Raw genomic sequence first — 23,355 nt, 5'->3', positions numbered from 1 at the left:
CGGCGCATCCAGGGGCGGCGCGGAGCGGTGCGGAGCGGCTAGCCCAGCCCAGCAGCCAGTGCCTGCGAGCTCCGCGGCTGCTTCGGGAATTCACTTTGCTGCTCGTTCGCTTCTCCCTTCCTCAGGCTTCTTCTGATGGCTTTCCGCCTCCGGCCCTAGCCTTTCCTTTAAAAGGAAAACTTTACTGCGATACCTTTTTCCCCTTGGAGGAGAGGATTAAAAGTTCCAAGAACTGGTGACGCCCGTGCCATTTGGGCGCAGGGAAGGTGCTCGGCGGCGGGGTTCCCGGTCCCACCATGTGCACCAATATAGTTTACGAGTGGCTCAAAGCGCTGAAGCTTCCGCAGTACGCGGAGTCCTTCGTGGATAACGGCTACGATGACCTGGAGGTGTGCAAGCAGATTGGGGACCCGGACCTGGATGCCATCGGGGTGCTGGCGCCCGCGCACCGCCGCCGTATCCTGGAGGCCGTGCGCCGGCTGCGGGAGCAGGACGCCAACGCCGCCGGCCTCTACTTCACGCTCGAGCCGCAGCCGGCGCCCCCTGGGCAGCCCGCCGACGTTGTCCCCACCGGCCGCCGGGGGGAGCCGTGCGGCGGCCCGGCCCAGGGCACCCACGGGGACTCTCGCGGCCACACGACCGCCCCCCGCAGCAGGGAGCTGGTGAGCTACCCCAAACTGAAGCTGAAGATCATGATCAGGGATAAGCTCGTCCGTGACGGCATCCACCTGAGCAAGCCGCCGTACTCCCGCAAGGTAAGGAGGTGCCGTCCGGGCGGCCCGGGGCGTGCGGCGGGAGGGGACACGACCCAGCTGCCTGTGCCAAGGCTTTGCAGCCCGTTCCAGGTGACGACGGAGAGGCCAGGAGGCTTTGGGTATCTGGGACCCTCTTCTATGTTCTTTCTGTATTAGCCCATTATTTCTTCCTTCGTGGTGTCTCCAGTGGTTGGTAAGACAAGCCCCCGCATCCAGATGTTATCTCTAAACTAACGACCAAAACTCCACATCGTCTCTGGTGCTTGCTTGTCAGGAATCGGACTCGCGCTGCTTTTCCTGGTAGCCAAGGGGAATTCCTAACGCCCTCTGTAATAGTTTTGGGTTTGAAGAGTACCAGAAAAATGATTAATACCTGCATTGCTTTCTACCTTCCTTTCTCTTTTTCTTTTCCTGTTTTGAGTCTTGAGAAACTCCCAAGGGAAATCGGTGAACTCTTCAGAGAGTGGGAAGTCAGGCCCTGCCTTTCTCAATTCCATAAAAAATCCCAGCGCTGCTACAAATTTGAGAAGCGTTACCATTCACATGAGCATTTTAAGGGGAAAAGTGAAGGAAGCACGTGTCAGTCCACCTGAGTTGATTTCCTAAACTCAGGTATACTGGAGACAATAAGGTGCTAAGGACATCGGAAATAATCGGGTCACAGGATGTGCTTCAGAGGTCTGTGCTGTCACCAGTTTGGTTTATTAAGCCAGATAAGATGAAGTAGGTACAACTGTGACTTCCAGGAAGTGTGAGTGAACTTGCATTTGGGAGAGGAGGATCGAGCACAAGTGAACTAAAAGGGAATCCTCTGCACAGGGGGCCTCAGGAAAGGAACCTGAAAGTTCCGAAATGTGGAGTAGGAGCTGGGTAATTAACAGAAAATTGTACTTCACACCAGAGCTCTGCTTCTAGCTGCGAATCTGTTCGGTTTAGGTTTCTAGCTTGGGCGGCTGTCAGAGTAGAGGGTCCTAACTTGATAGAGAAGTAGATAGCACAGGTAACCCTCAGGGTTGCAGAAGGTGCACAGGAATATGAGCACCTCAGCTTAAAAATCAAAACTTAGAAGAGCCCAGAGAGAAAATGATGGCAAAGATACTCAGCTGGTGGGCCACATAAACCCAACTCCCTAATAGGAAATGTGGTTAATCTTAGTGTTGTGTGGGCATCTTGGGCCCTGGTAGTATTGCTGTAGAATCTTAAGTAAAGGCCGTAATGCCTGGACTTAAGGAAATTCAAGGGAAAGCTTTGTAAAGAGTAGATAACAATACCTAAGGTAGATGGGAATAAGGGGTTTAATATTATCTACTACCTTGCAGGTACCATAGGCAATTCAGATAACCTGCTTGACCATGTTAATTGGTTTTTTTAAGGAGGATACAAAGAAGGCAGGTTAGGAGGACAGAGTGCTTCAAATTAAACACATGTTCCGGTTACCCACTCTGACTGTGCCACCGATGTGTGCGCAAAACAGGAAAGGAGAGAACACTTTTCCCAGTCAGTTGCCTGTATGTAGGAGTTCCATGTGTGTCTAGTGTGGACAGAGAGATCGGGTCATGAGTATGAAGGCTTGGTCCTGGACACAGCAGGTCAAAGGAGATCAAAGCCCAGTTACATGTTTGTTATTAGCATCCCAGGAAGTAAGGTGGGCTTAGTCTGAGAGAATGTGAGTACCTGGGCACTTGGTGAGGACATAGTTCAAGTCCTGGCAAGAAAGGTAATGCAGAAAGCAAAGTGTGTCACTAGAGCTTGCTTATTCTTCAGGAAAAGTGCTGTGTAATGGGGTGGAGAGAGCAGGGACACTGTGGGCTGGAGATGAGAAGGGTAAGCTTGAATTGACACAGTTTAGTTCTGATTCTTAAAGAGCCAAAGACAGACCTACATATCAAACTTAGAGGCTGGAAAGGATGTTGAGGTGATTAAATGTCAGCACATAGGCTTTGAACTGTGGACTCCTGCCTTGATCAGTGGGTAATATGGTAGTGCATTTGCATAAGTGCAGTTTACATAAGAAAATGCCAAGTTGCATTGCAATACTATTTACTTTCCAGGGAAATAATTACTTCAGTCAACTTTGCTTTAAAATAAATCCCATAGCAATAATGCTTGATAACAAAGATATGCTCCTATTCACTTTCTATACATATTTAATTCTCCTCAAACTGATGGAAGAATAAAATAGAAACAGAAGTGTTTTCATTATCTCTTTCACTGATCCTTGAGTTGGGGACCACAAAAAAAACTGGCGCTGACAAACTTTATTGTAAGAAAGAGTAACACACAATGAAATAGGCATTAACATATAATTAATGTATATAATTAGTGTACACATATAATTAATATACATATATAGCAAGCTGAGCCTACACATGTTTAGTACCAGATCATGTTGATCATTCTGGATTTGTTGCTTGTATGTGCATTGCCTCTTAAGTTTTGGATTTTAAATTATTGAAGAATTTGTTTTCTGATGTAGCTAGTTTCTTCATGAGCAGTGCTAGGACTTTTTCTTTTCTTATATGATCCACATTCTAATTTCTCCACTTTCCTTGGCTTTATCATGCTCAAATGTGTAGTATTTTGTTTGTTTGTTTGTTTGAGATGGAGTCTCACTCTGTTGCCCAGGTTGGAGTGCAGTGCTAGGTCTCGGCTCACTACAACTTCTGCCTCCTGGGTTCAAGTGATTCTCCTGCCTCAGCCTCCCAAGTAATACCTGGGATTACAGGTACCTGCCACCACGCCCAGCTAATTTTCGTATTTTTAGTAGAGGCTAGGTTTCGGCATGTTGACCAGGCTCATCTTGAACTCCTGGCCTCAGGTGATCCAGCCGTCTTGGCCTCCCAGAGTGCTGAGATTACAAGAGTGAGCCACCACACCTGGCCAGAATGTGTAGTATTTTTGATGTGCATTTGGAATTCTGCTTGGTGGAGTGGGCTTCAATCCCCTTTGCAGTCATTTGCATCGATGATGCCTGTGATTTTGTATTTTGCTGAGATTTTTAGATGGCTTGAAAGTGAATTATGCCAAAGATTATCGAGATAGGGAGAGTGAGTCTCTTACAAAGGAAAGTAAGTTGAGGGGTCTTCCCAAGAATCACCTGAAAGGATTGTAGGATTTGATCCAGTAATGGTCAAGGTTATGCGATTTAGGGATCAGTGAGTTAAAACATAAATGAAAAGTAAATTTTCTTGTGTTTTCCAAAGGGAAGTCTATAGCTTTGAAAAAACAGGAGCTTAGAGAGAGCACCAGGCTTGAAATCAAACATCATTGGAAGAGTTCCTCTTTTGCCCTGTATGTAGCTTCTCTGACTGCTGTGATTTCTACCTTTGTGAAATGGAGATAAAATAATTTTTTACCAAGCTTCTCTATGTCAGGCCTTCTGCTGTACTCCAGGTTGCTGTGGTTGGCAGGATGTGAAAGCTCTGCCCTCTGGGAACTTAGCATCCAGTAGGGAAGACTTAAAATGGAATGAACAATAATGATAATGTGTGATGACTGATTTGATGAGAGGTATATGATACCATGAAGAGGTGTATCCAACCCAGTTTGCAGGGATTGGGCACCATCTCAGTTTTTCCAGAACTGACCCATGGCCTGAGTACTGACGGTTGAGCAGATTTAGCCTGAAGAGGAGCAGGGTCTTAAGGGGAAGAGTGTTCTCAGCAGAGAACAGTGTGTGCAAAGGCCAGGAAGGGGAGGAAGTTTAGCATCAACAAGAATGGCAAGGAATTCTGTCTGGTTAAAGCACTGAGTGCCTGGAGAAAGTGGCAGGAGATGGAGAGGCAGACGGCGGCCAGTCTTGGGTGGCCTAGAAGTCATGTTAAAGAATTTGGAGTATATCTTGTGAGCAGAAGGGAGCTATTGACACATCCTGACCAGAGGCAAGCCGAACACTTAGGAGATCGTTGCAGTGTCAGGAGAGAGATGCTGGTGGCATGGGCCACTTATGACCGTAGGGCAGGAGCAATGGAAGTAGACTTGACAAAACTTAAATGATTGTTTGGATGACAGGGTGGGAGGGGAGAGGGGTTGGAATGACACGCAGATTCCTGGTTTAGGATTGTGCTGTGATGTAGGAGACCCAGGAGAACAGTGAGTTTGGGAGAGAAAGATATTGCCTTCAGGTTGAAACATATGGAGTGTGAGATGCCTGTGGAATGTCCCTACATCACACACAGCACACTGCAGCTGTGACTACAGATGAGCAGTAGAGGGAGGAGCCGTGGGGAACAGCAGGATTTCAGACACGTGCAGAGGAAGAGAAAGCTCTAAGGGAGGCTGTAAGTATATTTTATTTTCTAGCAGACTCGTCAAAGCAAAAGGGAAGCTCTAGGGTAAATAGCATGGAGAGACTGACAAGGGTAAACAGAGGGTAGGTGGAAAGCAAGAGGAAGTGGTGTTCTGGAAGCCACTGGAAGCAGTGATGTTTCAAGGAGGAGGGACAGGTCAGGAAGTCAGATAATGGTCAGGTAGGACAAGAACCAAATCACTTCATGGGAAGTGGTAACCATGCCATCGGTTACCTTTGCCACAGCAGATTTGGATGATGGGACCAGTGGGTACAGACAGGGATGACCCACAACTTTGAAACCAAGTTTGATGAGAAGACAGAACTAAGGTTACAGCTGGAGGAAGAAGGGAGACTTTGTGTCAAGGGAAGGGTTTTGTGGGTTTGTTTGTGTTTAGGATGAGAGAATCTGGAGTATGTCTGAGTGTTAATGGTAAGTAGCCAGAGAAAAGGAGATGCTGGGGGACAACCCAGGAGACCAGGGTCCTGGAGGAGGTATAAGGGAATTGTGCCCAGGGCACATAAGTGAAGGGAGCATTCACTTCTTCTTCCAGTGGGCAGGGAACTTCTCTTCCAGGTCAAGGGGAGGGAAGAAGAAGGGGTCAGGAGACTGGGACCTTTGGAGTCCTTACACCAAAGAGCTCTCATTTCTCTTTCTGACTGAGCAGTACCAGTGAGGGAGGAGATGGAAGGATTAGAGGTTTAAGGAGAGCATTGTATTAATATAGAAATGTTCGATGTTGTGATCTAGTGGAATCCTATACATTCCATCATGTAATGTTTAGATATGGTCATAAACATTACATGATGGAATGTATAGGATTCTAAGTACGCACACACAGAAGGAATGCTCACCATTCACATATTTGTGCATGACATTTTGTTGAATTCCATCATGTCTGGCAGTGCTTATAGGGCTGTGGCAGATGTGAAGGGTATGGGGCTGTAAATATATTTGTCAAAGCAAAAGGCAGGCTGTAGGGTAAATTGTGTAGGGGAGGCGTCTAGATTTTTTCACTGAAAAGTTGCTCCTTGCCACATCTACCAATTAAAATTGTTTGAGTTAGTATAGCATTATTTAATAGTTTTGTAGGAGTGTTCATCTTCATTCATACCCTTAGTGTGACTTTTATGAAGTAACAAGCATCACATACTAAGGCTATTTATGGATATTCTAGAGAGATGGCCTGGAATGAAGGGATTTGGAGAGACAGAGGTAGCAGGAAGGTTTCTGTCACTGGGGCCAGGGTAAAATATTTAGAAAGGAGAGAGACAGATTGGCAAAGATGTGCTTGTGTCCTTTGGAGTTTTGTCTTGCATGTTGGCAGAAGCTGAAATGGCAATAAATATTCTTCCTCCCAAGAATTCCTTCTGCCCTCATGACATTACTAGGGACAGATCGGAAGCTGGAAAACTTCAACTGTCTCCAACTCAATCAGTGTCCTCAAATATCCTCAACCTGTATCCTTCTAGGTTTTTGTTTTGTTTTGTTTTGTTTTCAGTGGCTGATTGGAACACTGTGGAAAAAAGTGGGGGCCGGAAGGAGACAAGAGCTTTGATGGTGTGGGAACATCTGCCTTTGTGTGCTCCTCACTGTTTACTGCCTGTGGAGTTTCCACATAAGTGGACCATTAGCCAACTGCCTGTCCACTCATCCATCCATCGATTTATTAATCTATCCATCCGTTCTTCCATTTATCCATTCGTCTCCCATCCATCCATCCATTCATCCATCCATCCATCCATCCATTTATTCATCCATTCATTCTTCCTTCCATTTATCCATCCATCCATTCATCCATCCATCCTTTCATTTACCCATCCATCTCTCCATTCATCTATCCTTCCTTTTATCCATCCATCCATTCCTCCATTTATCCATCTATCCATCCGTCCTTCCACTTAACAAATACTGAGCACATGCCATGTGCTAGGCTTTAAGATCAAGATTGCAAGGAACTAGACAGACATGGTCTCTGCTTGTATGTGGAGGCCTAATCCAATGCCTGACATGTAGTAGTTGCACCATATCAAAGTTGAATATTATTTCTGCAAACATGAAGGATTGGAGAATGTTGCACTTGTGTTTATTTCAAATGTTAAAAAAAATCAACTCTGATTAAAACTCAAGTAAAGGTAATGAATGATGAAATTTCAGATCAAAATGTTTATTCCTCAAGGGTTAGTGAAGAAGAACTGGGAATGAGAATGCTACTCCTGTAGGACATTTTAAAAGAAGACCTCTTTCTGCAGCATGGCCAGGACTAGGTGAAGCAAGTGAGACGACACCAAGGACACAAAATTGAAGGAGCTGCTGATTCTCAGGCTCATGCAAGCCCAGGCTTGACTAGATGGCTGACCACCATTAACAAAATAAATTAGTTACTGTGAAATATTAGTTATTAAGAGGTGTTATAGGCATTCCTCAAATCATACACCAAGTCACCTACTCTTCTATGCTTAATACCTGTCCTCAAGAGCAATGTGCTGACAACCATATCAGTGCCCATCTCCCAGACTAAGAAAACATGACTTCTGTGAGCCATGGGAGCCCATGGAATTCATTTAAGTAAGAATGGTACGGCTTTCTGCTGACACTGTAGTGTAGTGGTTCAGCGCAACAGGCTCAGAACCAGATATCACAGTTCAAGTCCCAGCTCTGCTCCATACTAGGCCACTGTTGGCTCCTCTGTGAAATATAGGCAAAACTAGTGACTGCCACATAGGGTTGTTATGGAGATGAGATGAGCTAACACTCATGAACTTATTAGATCGACATTTCTATGTATCCTAGAACTGCCATAAAAAGTTCCACAAACTAGGTGTTTAAAACAATAGAAATGTATTCTTTACAGTTCTGGAGGCTTTAAGTCCAAGATTAAGGTGCTGTCAGGGTCTTGCACAGAAACCCTAGAGGCCTGCACTGTGAGTCAGCTCTAAGGCCCAGCAAAGGCTTTAAACAGCATCCATGTCTGCCACTGTTACTTCAAGTACCTTTGGATCTGCTGGATCATATGGCCCAAGTGGCAGAGCAGCTTGCACGACAACCTGGACCTGCTGCAGAACCTTCTTTTTTTCTGGCTCCAGTCAAAATTAGCAGCTTTGGGGTCACTCAGTAAATAGGTTTTTGTAGCACACCCAAATGAGGAATATGTTGTTTTCAAAATTCAGCGAGGCTCACTGGATATTATGCATCCTTCTCGGTTGTAGGAAAAGCCATATGCAACACCTTATTCTTCATCTTAGAAGGGATATCTTGATTTGCCCCACGTCACTGGACCCCTGCAGTTTTCACTGAGGTAGAAAGTCCCTGATTTTTTGTCAGATTTATTTTCCACCTTCTGACATGCAAAGTAAGTCTAAAGTAACTGCTTCATTTCAATCACTAGATCCAAACAGCATAATGTCATCAATGTAACAGACAGCAATGATGTCTTGTGGAAGAGAAGGGCAATCAAGGCCCCTGCTGGCTAAGTCATGGCATAGCGCTGGAGAGGTGAGGTACTGGAGGTGGGACAGTGAAGCTGTATTGCTGGCCTTCCAATTGAAAGTAACCTGCTTCTGGTGTTCTTTACTAATAGGTGTTGAGCGAAAAAGAAACATTTGCCAGATGAACAGCCGGGCTGTAAGCACTCACCTGTGGTAGCTCCTCTGTACGTGGGTTTGCTTGGACATCTCAGTCTCCATCATAGTGGCCATGTGTCAGCTGTGTACAGAAGGGTCTGCTGACCCAGATCTTATTCCTAATGATAGGGGTGTTTGATGATAAATCAGTGGTAGATTTTTGGTGGAAATGATACCCAGTCATTCTTGTGTACTGGAGGATGGAATAACAAAAATGATTTTTAAAAATACAAACATTTCAAAATTTAGATATTCAAAATTAGGTAGTAATCTTGAAAACAGTCACTTGGAAGATCACAGTGTTGCTGTTTCTGTGTTGCTGTTTCTCAGAACATTTCTAGAGCTCTGATGTCTCAGAACATTCTTTGGAGTATCTTCAGTGGTGGCAAGCCTTCATTCTTATCAGATAGATCTGGTTTGGGGTAAACACCTAAAGTAATTTGGAGTCAAATCAGGCAGTTAAGAGTGATGACATTCAGTAAAGTGTGAAATGGAAAATGTAATCTTGGCAACAAATTAATGAGGTTTTTTTTTTTTTTTGGTATGACTTATAGAATGGTTTTCAGATTTTATGATATTTATACTCTGTTTCCCTAGTTTAAAACACTTAAAAAATGCTCTTAGTGGGTATCCATGTTTGTAAATATGCAAATTCCTCCAAAATACTTTTCAAAACACAAAAGTCAATTCCCCATGTATTTGCAAAGAGCAAGGTACCTGTTATGGTCTCTCCAGACGGAATTTTAGTGTAAAGGTGTCTGTGACCCAAAAAGGGAAGAATTAGGTAAATCGTGCATGGATGTCAGTAAACTGTGTGGCACTTGATGGAATAATCAGGATTTGGATAGTGTAATGGTGTTTTTAGGGCTCTTCACTTGCTGGTCCTTCTGTTCGTAGAAAGCCCTCTACTGTCTACCACCTTATCAAATCATAATGTAATCATAGCTGTGCTCATTCTTTCCTCCCCACTCTTGAGTGAAAAAAAGGTGCTAAAGGCAGGAGTGGCAATATTAAGGCTGCCCTCAAGACCTTTGTCTGTTCTTCAGTAGTTATCTAAGGCATATCTATGAAAAATAAGATAGAAATCAGAACTCTATAAATAGATAAACATGCAATTCTCTTCAGATTCTGTTCAAGTGCTCAGATTCATCAGAAATATGTTCTGAAACTAATTTTCCTGAAGTAAGGTGAGTCAGATGACATGGACTTGATCAGGGTTGGTCCCAGAAATAAAGAAGGCCTATCCTGAGGTGAAGACACCCTGAAGCTGAAAGAACACTGTCCAGGGTGGAATAAAGTACACTGGGAACCATAATTGATGGCACACAGCTTGTCAAGGTTATAGCGTGTGCAGAACTAGAAACAACATCACATTTCTGGCTATGGAAAAGGCTTGTTATTACTATTAATGCTACTAGTATTGAGTTGAAAGGTTTTTATCAGTGATTTTCTAAGTTTTATGAAAAAATGTTCTTTCAGATCAGCCACTGGTTTGGACCTGGGGAGGCCCGAGAAGAGTAGTGAGGGAGTCCCCATTTTCAGTCAATATAAAAACTATTAAGGGCCAATAACTGTGGATCACGCCAAAAAGAATTAAACATACAATCTGTCTTACATAAAGACTAAGTGACATCTAATAGTTTAAAGATATTTCATTACTGCTTCTAATTGAAATAAATGGTCTGATGCTCTCTAAAATCTTACTGTTACATTTCCATAAAGTTAAAAATGCAAACAAATAAGACCTCCTTGATTTGGAACGTGTCAGAAAGATAAGGAAAATGATTGGCATATATTCTTTATTTAGCAAAGTTGTAATGCACACATTGGACAAATTTAAAGATGTTTTTCCCCTAGGATATAACGTAACTCTATAATAAGACTAGAGATATACCTACTGCATTTGATACCCAAAATGCATCATTTTTTAATACCTTCACTTTTATATGAAAATTTACTTTAAGTAATAGTCATGTAATAATACACAGTAATTATTATTGTCCTCATTCCTTCTTTAGTTTTAAAGCAATTAATAATTAAAGGAATACGTTTTAAAGTATTAAAATTTAGTAAAAATATTTCATCTGCAAAATAGAATTCGCATTTACCAAACTCAAGTATTGCACCTTGCAGTTTGTATTGTTTCACTGTTTTAATTTTCAACACAAATAAAACTTCAAGTGGTCACATAAGAATAAAAGAATTAATGTATCACAAATTTTGTTTGCTCATTTTTACAGATCATGGTGTTATTGTTTATTTCAAATTGACTGTTTAACTCAAGAATATGTAGTCTCATGGGGGAGACAGGGCAGCTTTACAAAACTTACTCTTGAAAAGTACTTTTTTTCCAAGTATGTGGGTTGGGGGCCTCTGAATTAACTTCCATGTAGAATACAATGCTTATTAAAGGACAAGTAAGATGCTAATTTGAAGCTTATACAAACCATGAAAACTTAACATGCAGCAATTAGCATTTAGGCCAACAAGAGATTTTTCAAGGTGAAGTGTTTTATCACTGACATTGTTTAAAATTGTCGGCAGGACATGTTCATAATAAAAGTTTTGTTTTAAGGATTCCTTTATTCTTATAACTGGAGTGACCCTTCCCTCTGCCTGGTCCTTGCAAGATACAGAGAAATGTGTTCACTTTAAGAAAAGTTTCTGTATAGTGGTGCCAATATCTACCTCACAGAGCTGTGGTATGAATTAAATGGGATAATACTTATGAAGTAGCTTTGTAAAATTCTAAGATAACTTTATAGATTTTTTTTTTTTTTGAGATAGAATCTCACTCTGTTGCCCAGGCTGGAGTGCATTGGCGTGATCTTGGCTCACTGCAACTTTTACCTCCAAGGTTCAAGCGATTCTCCTGCCTCAGCCTCCCAAGTAGCTGGGACTACAGGTGCCGCCACCACACCTGGCTAATTTTTGTATTTTTAGTAGAGACGGTTTCACCATGTTTGTCAGGCTGGTCTCAAACTTCTGACCTCAGGTGATCCACCTGCCTGGGCCTCCCAAAGTGCTGGGATTACAGGTGTGAGCCACTGTGCCTGGCCAAGAACTTTATAGATTTTAAGTGCCTTTACTGATAGTGAGTAAACCATTGTGTTTATAACAAAATTCGAAAACTGTTTCTGTTAAAAAGCAAACACATTGTATTGAGAAAATTTGGAGAACAGTGAAACAGATTGATAATTTTAAGTGGCCTATATTACAATTTGTGACATTATGCTATATTTCTTTAAAAATCATTTATGTGTCAGAATACACAAAACTAGTATCACAGTCTAAATGGTTAAGAGTCAGGCTATTTTTTGTCAGCAGATGTCATTTGAAAAATGATTTTTTCCTAGCTTTATTAAGGTATAATTGACAAATAAAAACTATATATTTTTGGTGTGCAGTGTGATGTTTTGATATTTGTATACATTGCAAGATGATTAAATCAAGCTAGCTTATCCATTACCTCACATACTTACATTGTAATGATGAGAACATTTGAGATATAATCTCTTGGCAGTTTTCAAGTATACAACACATTATTATTAACTGTAGTTCCCATGCTGTATAATAGATCTCAGAACTTATTCATCCTGTCTAATTGAAATTTTATACCCTTTAACCAACATTTTCCCATTCTCCTTCCCTTCTGAAAAGTGATTTTAATACTAATACATATTCAGTCTCAAGTTAATACCATAATTAATTTAAGCATATCCTTATTGGCCTGAAATTTTACCCGTGTTACTAATAATTCTTTTTTTATTATTTGAAAATGTCATGTTTGAGAAGTGGCGTTTCATCATTCTTTGAATTACATTTCTTAGATTACCAGTTCACATAGTTTTATATTTGTGGCTTTTTATGTATTGCCTGTTCATGGTACTTGCTTCTTTCTTCTACTGGTCTTAGACCACATCTTGTTGCTTTGCAAGAGCTCTCTATGGATTAAAGAAAACAATTATTATTTCATACACGTTGCAAATATTTTCCCAAGCGTAAGAATGTAACTTACCAGAGAATTTTATGAGTATTTTTTAGATGTCCATAAGTTTAAAATTCTTGTATTTTCTACCTTTTCAGTAATGTTTTAGCTATTTCTTTCAAACTGGAGAAATAGAGAGGGTGCAGTCTCAGACAGAATTGTCAATTCTTTCTTTACTGTTTGCTTGAATAAGTTTAGTTTTTGTAAACCTGAATTGCCTCATCTATAAAATGGGTGTAATATTACTTATTAAGGCTATTGTGAGGAATCAATAAAGCAGTATGTAAAGGGCCTCATATAATGCCTGCCACACAGTAATCACACAGAACATCTGACTCATATTTATGATGTTATACATAACTTTATGATTTTGAAGTGATTCTCAGTGTGAAGACCTTATCTTAAATTATTAGTTCATTTCCTTGCCATTCTGTGGAGACGTAGTTGTTCTTCTCATAATTTTAAAAACTTCTTTAAATAACAGGAACTACAACTTGTTTTTACTGTCACAACCATTAAAAAAAATTTGCTCAATTTGTCATTTGCCTTTTAGTTTTCTTTATTTAATTAGAGAAAACAGATCTTCTTTTGTGTTTGCTTTTATCTTTACAAATCTTTTCTCTAGTGCAAAATCCATTAATTTTCACCCATATCTCCCATTAATATTTTGGTTTCATTTTTACATGTAACTTTCTAATCTGTCTAAATTTATTTTAGTATGTGATATAAGGTAAAGCTCTATTGTTACAAAATTGCACACACATGATACTCTCATCTCCTACTTTGCAGGAATTATAGCTCTTATTTCTTTCTTCTAGTGTTATTGCATTGGCTAGAATTTACATAGCCATGTTAAATAATAATGACAACTAGGTATTCTTGTATTTTCCCAATTTTAATGGAAATACTGAAAGTATTTTGCAATTATCTTGCTGCTGGCTATCAGTTTAACATAGTTTTCATGACTATATTAAGGAAAAGCATTAAGGAAAACATCCTTCTTTTCCTAATTTTGTAGGAGTTTTTATTGGGATTGAATATTTAATCCTATGAAACATCTTTTAGGCAACTTAAAAATAATCAAGAGCTTTCTAAACTGGGCCCATTATTGTGATGTATTAATATTACATTAACAGATTTCCTAGTCTTAAACTATTTTTACATAACGGAGAAGAAGTAAAAAATGAAACAATAGCTTTTAAAGAAAGCTGAGTGTGAGATAAGAAATTTATAATAATCTTACTCCAAGACCATTATACATTCTTTTACACTATTGTATATCTTTTCTTTCATGATAAATGTTTGACATTTACCTTCAGTTGTGTAACCACTTCGATGATTGTTGTCATGATATCATTACAGTTGATTTCCTGCCAATAACTTTTTGGAAGTTTCGGTCTCTGTCTAGACAGGTACATGAGGCAGTGATAGCAGTGGGGCATGGAGACCAGCACCCCCGTTGCTCAAAAGGCAACAGCCACATAGTTGTGGGTAAAGGTTTCCTTTTCTGGCTTTTGCAGACATTCTGTTTTTGAACCAGGGGACAGAGACTGTGAGAAGGCAAGGAGTTAACTTGAATCTCTACTGATTTTACTGTTTTCACAGTAAAGAGGGTTTATTTTCCTCAGTGTAGTTCAGGAAATTCCTCCCAGGATCTGGAATTCTGTTCTTCTTTTTCATCCTCCACTCTTCTACTCGCCTCCCCTCAATCCCCATAGTCGACTCCCTTCCTGCTCCCACCCCACCCCAGACATTTTAGTGAAATATACACTTAGGAGCTGCTTGCCAGATGCCATGTCAAATTGAAAACCCTTATAAAAGAAATTGAAATGACAGTCATTCTAATTTGAATCATGGGCTTTGCATAGAAACAACAACCCAATGTGTAACACAGAAAATTGAAAATTCTACAAGAAATATTACTATAACAAATCCTTGATTTACGTTTAAACATTTATTGAAACATCACATAGGTGGATTTTTTTAAAAGGTCATTGAAGCAAGGATTAAGAACAGGGTACAGGAATCATATTTTCTGGAGAACATACCTCAACTGGGTGCTAAACTCAGCGAGTTTGCAGAAATGGATGCACCCAACACTTTCCAAGGTAACCATCAATCATGCAATAAAGATAGAGCCACTTTAAACAACCATGTATCAATACAGAATGGAACACTGCTATATTAAGACATGCTCCTCTGGGAAGTTCTTGATTGACAAAAATAGTACTGTGTTAAGCAGCAGCAGCATTTTCATGGCCAGAAAGTAATAAAACTAAAGATGAGCTTTATGAAGAGAAAATATTTCACATAAAAATCTGTGGAGGGAGTCATTCTTAGGACTTGCTTCCTTCAGGATCAGGTTAAGGGGGCAAAATGTGAAATGTGAAAGTAGAAACTGATAATTTGCTAATTTGTTAATTACCCACACAACTGGTCTTATAGTCACTGTCATTTACAGGCATCTGAAGAAAGGATGGGATAGTTGCTGCCTGGGATCACACAAACTCACTCTATCTCTGGCTTGCTTAGGCTTGTACAGTAGGAGCAAAAATCAGGATATTCATATTGAACCCATTATAGATTAGAGTTGAGCCAGAGAGTATGCGAGGAATTTGCTCTTTGAGACCTACTTCATTACAGAGAGGTGGTAGAGAGTCGGAGTTAGGTTGGTGACATTAACTTTTCAGTTTTATTGCAGTGTCATTTTAAGTCAGGGATTTTACTGCCACTTTTTGGCATAGCAGTTTGGGCTAGTATATTTCTCTCTTTGTTAATGTGACCCTTCTTGTTGATATACTTACCTTGAAAAAGGTGGCAAATTGACTCTTCTGCTCTTCTTCTGATCACTTCTCCAAACACTATGGCATGACCCATTTGACCTGCTCTCCGACAGCCAGTGTGATATTCTTGATCATCCCCAACATAGCTGGTTTTGGATGAGCATGATAAATTCTAGTAACAGTGATTTGGGGGGAAAGGGGAAGAGTAATGGTTTTTTTGTTTTTGTTTGTTTGTTTGTTTTTTGAAAACAGGCAAATTGTAAAAGCAAGAGCTCCTATAATAGTGAACTGAAGCTTTATTCTGAAAACCTTTTCATCGTGTTTTGATTTCATTGATTGTAATAATTAGACTTCTTCTTCGTTTGGCTATATGTTAATTAGTCACGGATATGTCTGCCATTCCTTTTCACATCTGGAGCGGACTTCTCTGCTTGCTTGAACCACCTCCCTCCTTCTCTCTGGAGTTTAGAAAAGTAAAATATTGTTTTCCATTCACACCTAGATTCACTTTTTAAATAAGACTTGCAGAAGTTGGGAGAAGCTTCGTGCTGTTGGTGGTCTCGTCAGCTATATTAATAACATAAGGAAAAAGCCTTGAAATATGTCAAATCACAGAAACAGTAGTGAGTTTATATTTATTATCATTTGTGAAGAGTGCTTTACCACAGTATTTCATTCAATCCTCACAGCAAGCTCTTAAGGTTGAGATTGTTTTTCCCATTCCTGTTTTATACACAAGGAAAATGAGGCTTAAAGAGCTTAAGTAACTTACACAAAGTCACATAATTAGAAAATTTCATTTGAAGGCCACATGTACTGACCTCAGAGCCCATGGTTCTCATAACTGCAATTTCTCCAAGAAACATTGTTTTATAAGATTTGGCAACTGCCTGTTTCTCTGTTGGTGAAAAGTAGGTATGATATAGGGAGTGGGTATGTCTTAGAGATTTTTATTAAAAAAAAAGTAAGACTTAGCAGCCTGTGCCCTCAGGAACTTGTGGCAATAACCGCTCAATCAGTAGGGTTTACATTGACTGTGGTAAGTAGGATGAGTAGCTGTGGGGACCTGTCTGCGTGGTTCATGGACTGGGCATCTAGTATGACAGGAAGGAAGATTTTCATGGAGGTGGTGATGGTGTGGCTGACCCATGAAGATGTGTGTTGGAGACAAGTGTGTCATCAATTTGGCCAGCCTGGAGTGGGAATACATTTTTAAAAGTCTGTAGAACACTAATACATGGGGAAATAAGAATAGACTGGAATCTGTGGAAATGGTATTTAATCTTTTAGTAAACTCTATTAATTGATATCCAAAGTATTAGTAGCTAGAGGTTACAAGGGTAATGACTAACTTTTCCCACTTGTGACTTGGCATTGTTGTTACTGGCAATGGAAAGGCCAAATTTAAATCACAGTCATCAACCTTCTAAAGAGAGTAGTTCAGAATTTAATCAAGGTGTGAGCTATGGGGGTTGGTTACTATGTGAGCAAAATCAACACCTATGTCAAAAAGTCTGATGAAGAGAGAAGCCTTTGCCAGTCAGCATTAGGGAGGCACTGGTTACTGCCAATGTCCCTGAATGTTCTTGACCAGTTCTGCTTCTTTAGCAGGATCAGTCTGTTGATGTGTTCACATACAAGAAGAAAAGCACAACCAAGAAAGCCAGCATGCCTTCTGGAAAGCTAGATGGTTTCATGGTGGTGACATCAATCTCCAAACTAATCTTCAATTTCAACAAGCAGCAGGTATAGGCCCAGCCTTCTGGCCATTATCTTTGCATATACCACAGAGACCACACCTGGCTGCCTTTTGAGACTTCATCAGTGTCACCTACAACCACACTCTTCATATAGCTTGCTAGAAATGAATTCCTAGGGCAGAACTCAGACATGATGAACTGGGCTTGTTGCAATTCAACTAAAAAGCATGAATATGTGCAGAAGGAATGGGAGCAGTGTTTTGCAGGGAAAACACTTTAAAACTGGAGTTTTATAGGCTTAGATTTGGTGAGTCTCATATTTGTGTTTAGTAGTGCATTTTAGCCTATTATGTGATTATTAATTAATACTGTTACTTACATTTTGCAAATATTAATTGAGCATCAAGAATGTGCAAAGCACTGTTAGGTGTGATGGGGGAAATTCAAAGGTGACAATAGTATGAATGTGCCCTAATGGAAATTATAGTCTGGAGAAAGATAAACACTCACACATCCACAGATCCATCCATTCATAGAAATATGTGTAAGTAAACATAACATTTCAGTGTGATATGAATGCCAAAATGAAATACAAACCTGTGGGAGCACCAAGGAGAGAACTATTCATTTTGACTGAGGTTTTGGAGTATCTTTCAGCAATAACTGAATGTGGAGGACAGATAGGATTTTACTAGGCAGAGCCACAGTGTGGACTGGGTACTGGAAGCTAAGGGAACTGGACTGTGAACTCCACAGGGATACTGTCCATTTATAAGCTTTTGTATATTCAGCACCTTGCTATAAATATTTATTGAATGAATGCATGCATGAAACAGCATTAGCAAAATCTCAGAGTGGCAAAAGTGCAAGGTATGGATTGGTGAGTGGTCCACTTTGGGTGGCGATAGGATAGGGGACAGTAGTTATGTGGTATAAATGAAGCATAAGGTTGGGCTGAGCTGTTGAGGAACTTCCCTGTGGTACTAATGAGTTTAGAATTTATTCCAGAAACTGGGACCTGTCAGATATATTTGATCTGAAGAATTACCTAACCCTGTTTATTTAATAAAGCTCCTTCACATTTTTACCATTTTTGGATTTCTTTCCCATTCTCTCTTCAGGAGTTCCTAATCTCTTTATCCCTAAGCACCCCTTTTACTGTATCCCACCTTATCCTCCAGCTTTGAAGCTTTGCATTGAAAAGCTTTGCTACATTGCTCCAGTGATAATCAGTTCATTTTCCTATTTTCATTGATCAAAGGCACATAACTCAGTGTACTAGTCCATTCTCATATTGTTATAAAGAAATACCAGAGACTGGGTAATTTATAAAGAAAATAGGTTTAACAGCTCTGGATTCTACAGGTTATACAGGAAGCATGGCAACATCTGCTTCCAGGGAGGCTCAGGGAGCTTTTACTTTCGGTGGAAGGCAAAGTGGTGATCCAACACTGAGTATGGCCAGAGCAGGAGGAAGAGGGGGCAAGGGCAGAGGTGCCATAGACTTTTAAACAACCAGATTTTTTGAGAACTCCCTATACATTTCCAAGGGGGTATGGAGCCAAACCGTTCATGAGAAGTCCACTGCCATGATTCAGTCACCTCCCACCAGACCCCACCTCCAGCACTGGGGTTTACAATTCAACATGAGATTTGGGTGGGTACACGTATCCAAACCATATCATTTGGCCCCTGGCCCTTCCCAAATCTCATGTCTTTCTCACATTTCAAAATACTATCATGCCTTCCCAACAGTTCCTCAAAGTCTTAACTCATTCCAGCATTAACTGAAAAGTCCAAAGTCTCGTCTCAGACAAGGCTAGTCCCTTTCACCTGTGAGCCTGTAAAATCAAAAACTGGTTAGTTAATTCCAAGAAACTGGGTAATTCATAAAGAAAAGAGGTTTAATTGGTTCACAGTTCTGCAGGCTGTGCATGAAGCATAACAGCATCTGCTTCTAGGGAGGCCTCAGGGAGCTTTTACTCATGGTGGAAGGCAGGCGTCTTACATGGCAGGAACAGGAGCAAGAGAGTGCGCAGAGGGAGGTGCCATACACTTTTAAACAACCAGATCTTGTGAGAACTCACTCACTATACAAGCGGGGAGGCTGCTAAACCATTCATGATGACTCCAACCCCATGACCCAGTCATCTCCCACCAGGCCCCACCTCCAACACTGGGGATTACAATTTCACATGAGATTCGCTGGGGACACAGATCCAAACCATATCACTCAGGAACCGGATAAACCAGCAAGGGTTAAGCATGGATTTAACTGCTGACTGTATTCGTTTGCTATGACTGCCATAATAAAATACCACAGACTGAGTGGCTTCAGCAACAGAATTTTATTTTCTTACAGTTCTGGAGGCTTGAAGTCCAAGATCAAGGTGTGGACAGGTGTGGTTTTTTCTGAGGCCACGTGCCCCAACTTGCAAATGGCCGCCTTCTTACTGTGTCCTCATGTGGTCACCCCTCTGTATCTTGCCTGTGTCCTAATCTCCTCTTCTTATAAGGACACCAGTTATATTGTATTGGGACCCATCCTGTGACCTTATTTTACTCTAATCACCTCTTTAAAGGCCCTGTCTGCAAATACAGTCACATTCCAAGGTACTGGGGATTAGGACTTCAACATATTAATTTTAGGGGAATGCAGTTCACCCCATAAGACTGACCTAAGGAGTTACATCCGTGCTGTACCACCTGACTTAGAAAGTTATGTTGTCAGTGGTTAAGTTAATCCCAGTCACGTGTGGTCGGAATTTGAGCTTGACTCTAACAGCTGATCAAACTAGATTGTTGCCTAGTGAAATTGGTCTCCCCTAAATAGTTCCGTTTCTACCACATGCAGGAGCAGTCACTATTACAATAGCTTTAAGTAGGCTTGGAAAAGATGAACATAAATCCACTGCATATTTGCATGGCATTTGTTAGAGAATAACCCCCTAAACAAAGGCCAAACAGTACCATTGATGAAATAAATCTCAGACTCCCAATTCACATGGTCCTGACTCCATCACTTTTGATCTGTGTGACCTCAGCCAAATTGCTTCAGCTTTCCCTGCCACTGTTTCCTTATAGATAAATCTAACATAACAGTGTTTCCTCCTGCCTAGAAATGTTCTGAGGATTAAGTCAGAAAATGTATGTAAAGCACTTAGCTTAGTGGTTGGTACATAGTAAGCACTTAGTAAACTATTATGTATTCAGTGTTAGCTTTTATTAAAGATGAAAATGGCAGATCTATTCACAGGCATGTTAGCAATAAAACTACTAGTGAAATATTACTACTAGTGAAATAAAACTACTAGTGAAATATTTGCAGTTATATTTATGTAAATCAAATAAGTTTTCATACATTGGCAATCATGTTTTAAAATATTATAAGTATTGTTCTTCTAACCTTATCAAATAAGATATAGATTTTATTCTTATCTATACCCCAATATTATTCAAGAATAACTTCAATTGGTCTTAATCCAACAATTTGATGAATACCAATTTAAATGTAATTTAGGTGTATTTATCTTCTAGAATTGAACATTCTCTTCTGCTAATAGTATAAACGTTAATTGTCTTATAAAGTATACACGCAGATGAGCTCTCTTATTGTGTTGCTAAGATATACAGGATGATTGGACACTTATTGTTTCATTATAGACAACCTTATAGGAAGCCTTCAGAAGGTTTGCATAAAGGATTATAGCACACATAGAAAATGCTGAATAAACTCATCAGTAATGATTTCCTTGGGTCATTTTTACTTTCTGCCTACTTCATCTCCACCTTTAAGCAAAGCATTTGCTTTTATCAATGCTTTTCATACCACTTATTTTGCTAGTATTATACTCATTTTAGAACATTTTTTAATATCCAATAAAAATGAATTGGACACTTACAAATATTTTGTACTATAAGAATTTTTTTTGAATATTATAATTAAAACAGTTATTTCAGGATTTCTCAGTTTATACAATGCATATGGCAACTGAGATACTTGTGATCTGCATTATGTGTTTATTAGAATAAAGTTAGTGAAAAGATTAGTTCTAGAAATCGGTTGAGAAGACATTTAAAATGTCATGTGCATTAGGGATTCTTCAGCACTTTGTCTTATGGTGGTTTTTTTTTTTTTTTTTTAAAGTATGTTTTTACCATATATGGGGACGATTTTTTTTCCCTCTGATACTTAGGCTCTGCGTAAACTCCAAACAGAACTATCAAATAAACATATTAGAGTTTTTGCTGCAGAAAGGACAATATTTATTTTTAGTGTTGGAGATTTCTGTGCGGTAATAATTAACCTTAGATTTTGAACTATCATTGGAGGTGATGTGGACAGGAAACACATTGATACTGGAGGAGAAATTATTTTTTGCAATACAGTAACTTACTACCTTGCGCACACAGGCACTGCCCATGTGCAGGGACATTTTACTTGTCAAGATTTACCTCGCATGAGCATGGTCTGTGCGCAGCACAAAGGCGGCAGGTGCGGATGGCTTTTTTCTCAGTGATAGAGCACGTCAGTTCTTATTTCCTATGTGCTGAGGAGCACAAAGCGAAGCAGCCGGTGTTGCTCTCTGGGGCCAACCAGCTCCTTCCTTCCCCTTGCATCTTGGAGATATGCCATCCTGTCCCAGTCCCTGCCTCCTGAGCAACAACTGGCTTGTGGGTTTGCTTTTTGTCTTTGTGGTCCTTGTCGAGGTTTGTGTAATTAATAAGCAGAACCACCAGTGAGAGGCAACCTTGTGGACAGGGGAATTCCTACAAAAGCTAAGAATCACCGACTGAAGAGAGCAAAGGTGCAAATGGCTTGGGGTGGAGTTGAGGAATTGCCTGACCAGGCCATGGTTCCCAAACACAGAGAGAAAAAGCACATTCAGGGTTCTCAGCCCCAGGCATTTTGCATAATCAGCCTTCTTTGCTGTTTCTACTATTTGATGTCTTAATCTGTTATTCTGGGACCTATAAAATTGTGGAACACAGATCCAAGTTAATCCAAGTTAACCTCTGAACTTGACCTACTTTCATTTAGAATTAGTCTTATTTAAAGTTGTAAACTACAATCATGACTGAAACACACTAAATAGTGTTCTCTTATAAAGCATAAACCTTTTTCCCTTTCCTGTAGATCCTTTCTGGCTGAAGAGGTCTATGTAAGAAAACCAGAATGTATTTTCAGTTATCCCAGGACATTTAAACTTTTGAGAATTTAAAATGATAGTCTTAAAAGTTTTTTCTTTTTTTTTCATTTTAGAGATGATAGAGATTCTTAATTTTGGTTCTGATTTTTAGAAAAATATTTTAATCCTGTTTATGTGAATAAAGTCCAGTCCACATGTGAAATTACACTGAAGCCATAATAATCAGTTATGATTATGTAAATTGTAGAACTGATTTTGGCTAAGCATTTCAAAATCCTGCCCAAAATTGCAGTATTTAATTGTAATCTTAGATTATTACCAGGATAATTGCTGTTTTAAATCTTCTTATTTCCATATGATGGGAAGGCAGGCCCATGCCTTACTCATCTCCTCGGCCCCAGGCCCGGCATAATGCCTGGTACCTGGCGGGCACCCAGTGAGTGTTGCTGGGAATGGAATGCTCACTAGGACACGTTCCTCCATTTTCATTTTGCCCATCGGTGCAAATAAATGTATCAACCAACATTCATGTCAGAACTTATTGCTCATTATTGCAACTGTAGGATGGATTCCCATATAAGAGCTTGGCCAAAATCAACAAAAAACATTCTGTGAGAACCAATTGGATATATGAAGTTGATAATGAGGGATATTATAGAGTTTATTTATTTTGTAAATTGTGTGCTACATAGCCTTTTATTTTTGGTCTAGAAAAAAATATTTTATTTAAAGATGAGCAATAAAATGACCCATAATAGAGATTTGTATGAGATTATATCATCCAAAAGTTTTAAAAGGAGGAAATAGGAGAATTGTATTCAATATAATAATTTGTCATGGACAAGATAAAATATTGAAAATTTTGTAGAAATTCAGTGGAGTAATCATTTCTATAGAATAGGATCACAAAAGAGATACTAAAATCAACAATTATGTAGATACTACCAGAAAACAAATGTTCATCTCTTTTTTCATTGCTCTATTACTATCCCCTAGAACAGTGACTGGCACGTACTGTTTCATATATATATATATATATATAAAATATTTATTTAAAATAATTATTT

General features: G+C 39.9%; 1 protein-coding gene across 3 annotated transcripts in view; it reads left to right on the top strand.

The window, feature by feature from the left end:
* The first annotated feature begins 36 nt into the window (after positions 1-36).
* SAMD5 (sterile alpha motif domain containing 5) overlaps positions 37-23,355 on the top strand; it is a 64,970-nt gene continuing 41,651 nt past the window's right edge. For all 3 annotated transcript variants that reach the window (XR_001886674.1, XR_001886673.1, XM_017877612.1), the window contains exon 1: positions 37-755. Coding sequence is in view for 1 of the 3 variants with exons in the window: in XM_017877612.1 (XP_017733101.1) it covers positions 297-755 (459 nt within the window). In the remaining 2 variants the exon portion in view is untranslated. The remainder of the gene's footprint in view (positions 756-23,355) is intronic.

The sequence above is a fragment of the Rhinopithecus bieti genome, unplaced genomic scaffold (assembly GCF_001698545.2).
Source record: "Rhinopithecus bieti isolate Rb0 unplaced genomic scaffold, ASM169854v2 scaffold_10706, whole genome shotgun sequence".
NCBI classification, from domain to species: Eukaryota; Metazoa; Chordata; class Mammalia; order Primates; family Cercopithecidae; genus Rhinopithecus; species Rhinopithecus bieti.
Note: the sequence above shows the minus strand (reverse complement) of the source record. Positions and strands in the feature narration are given on the sequence as shown.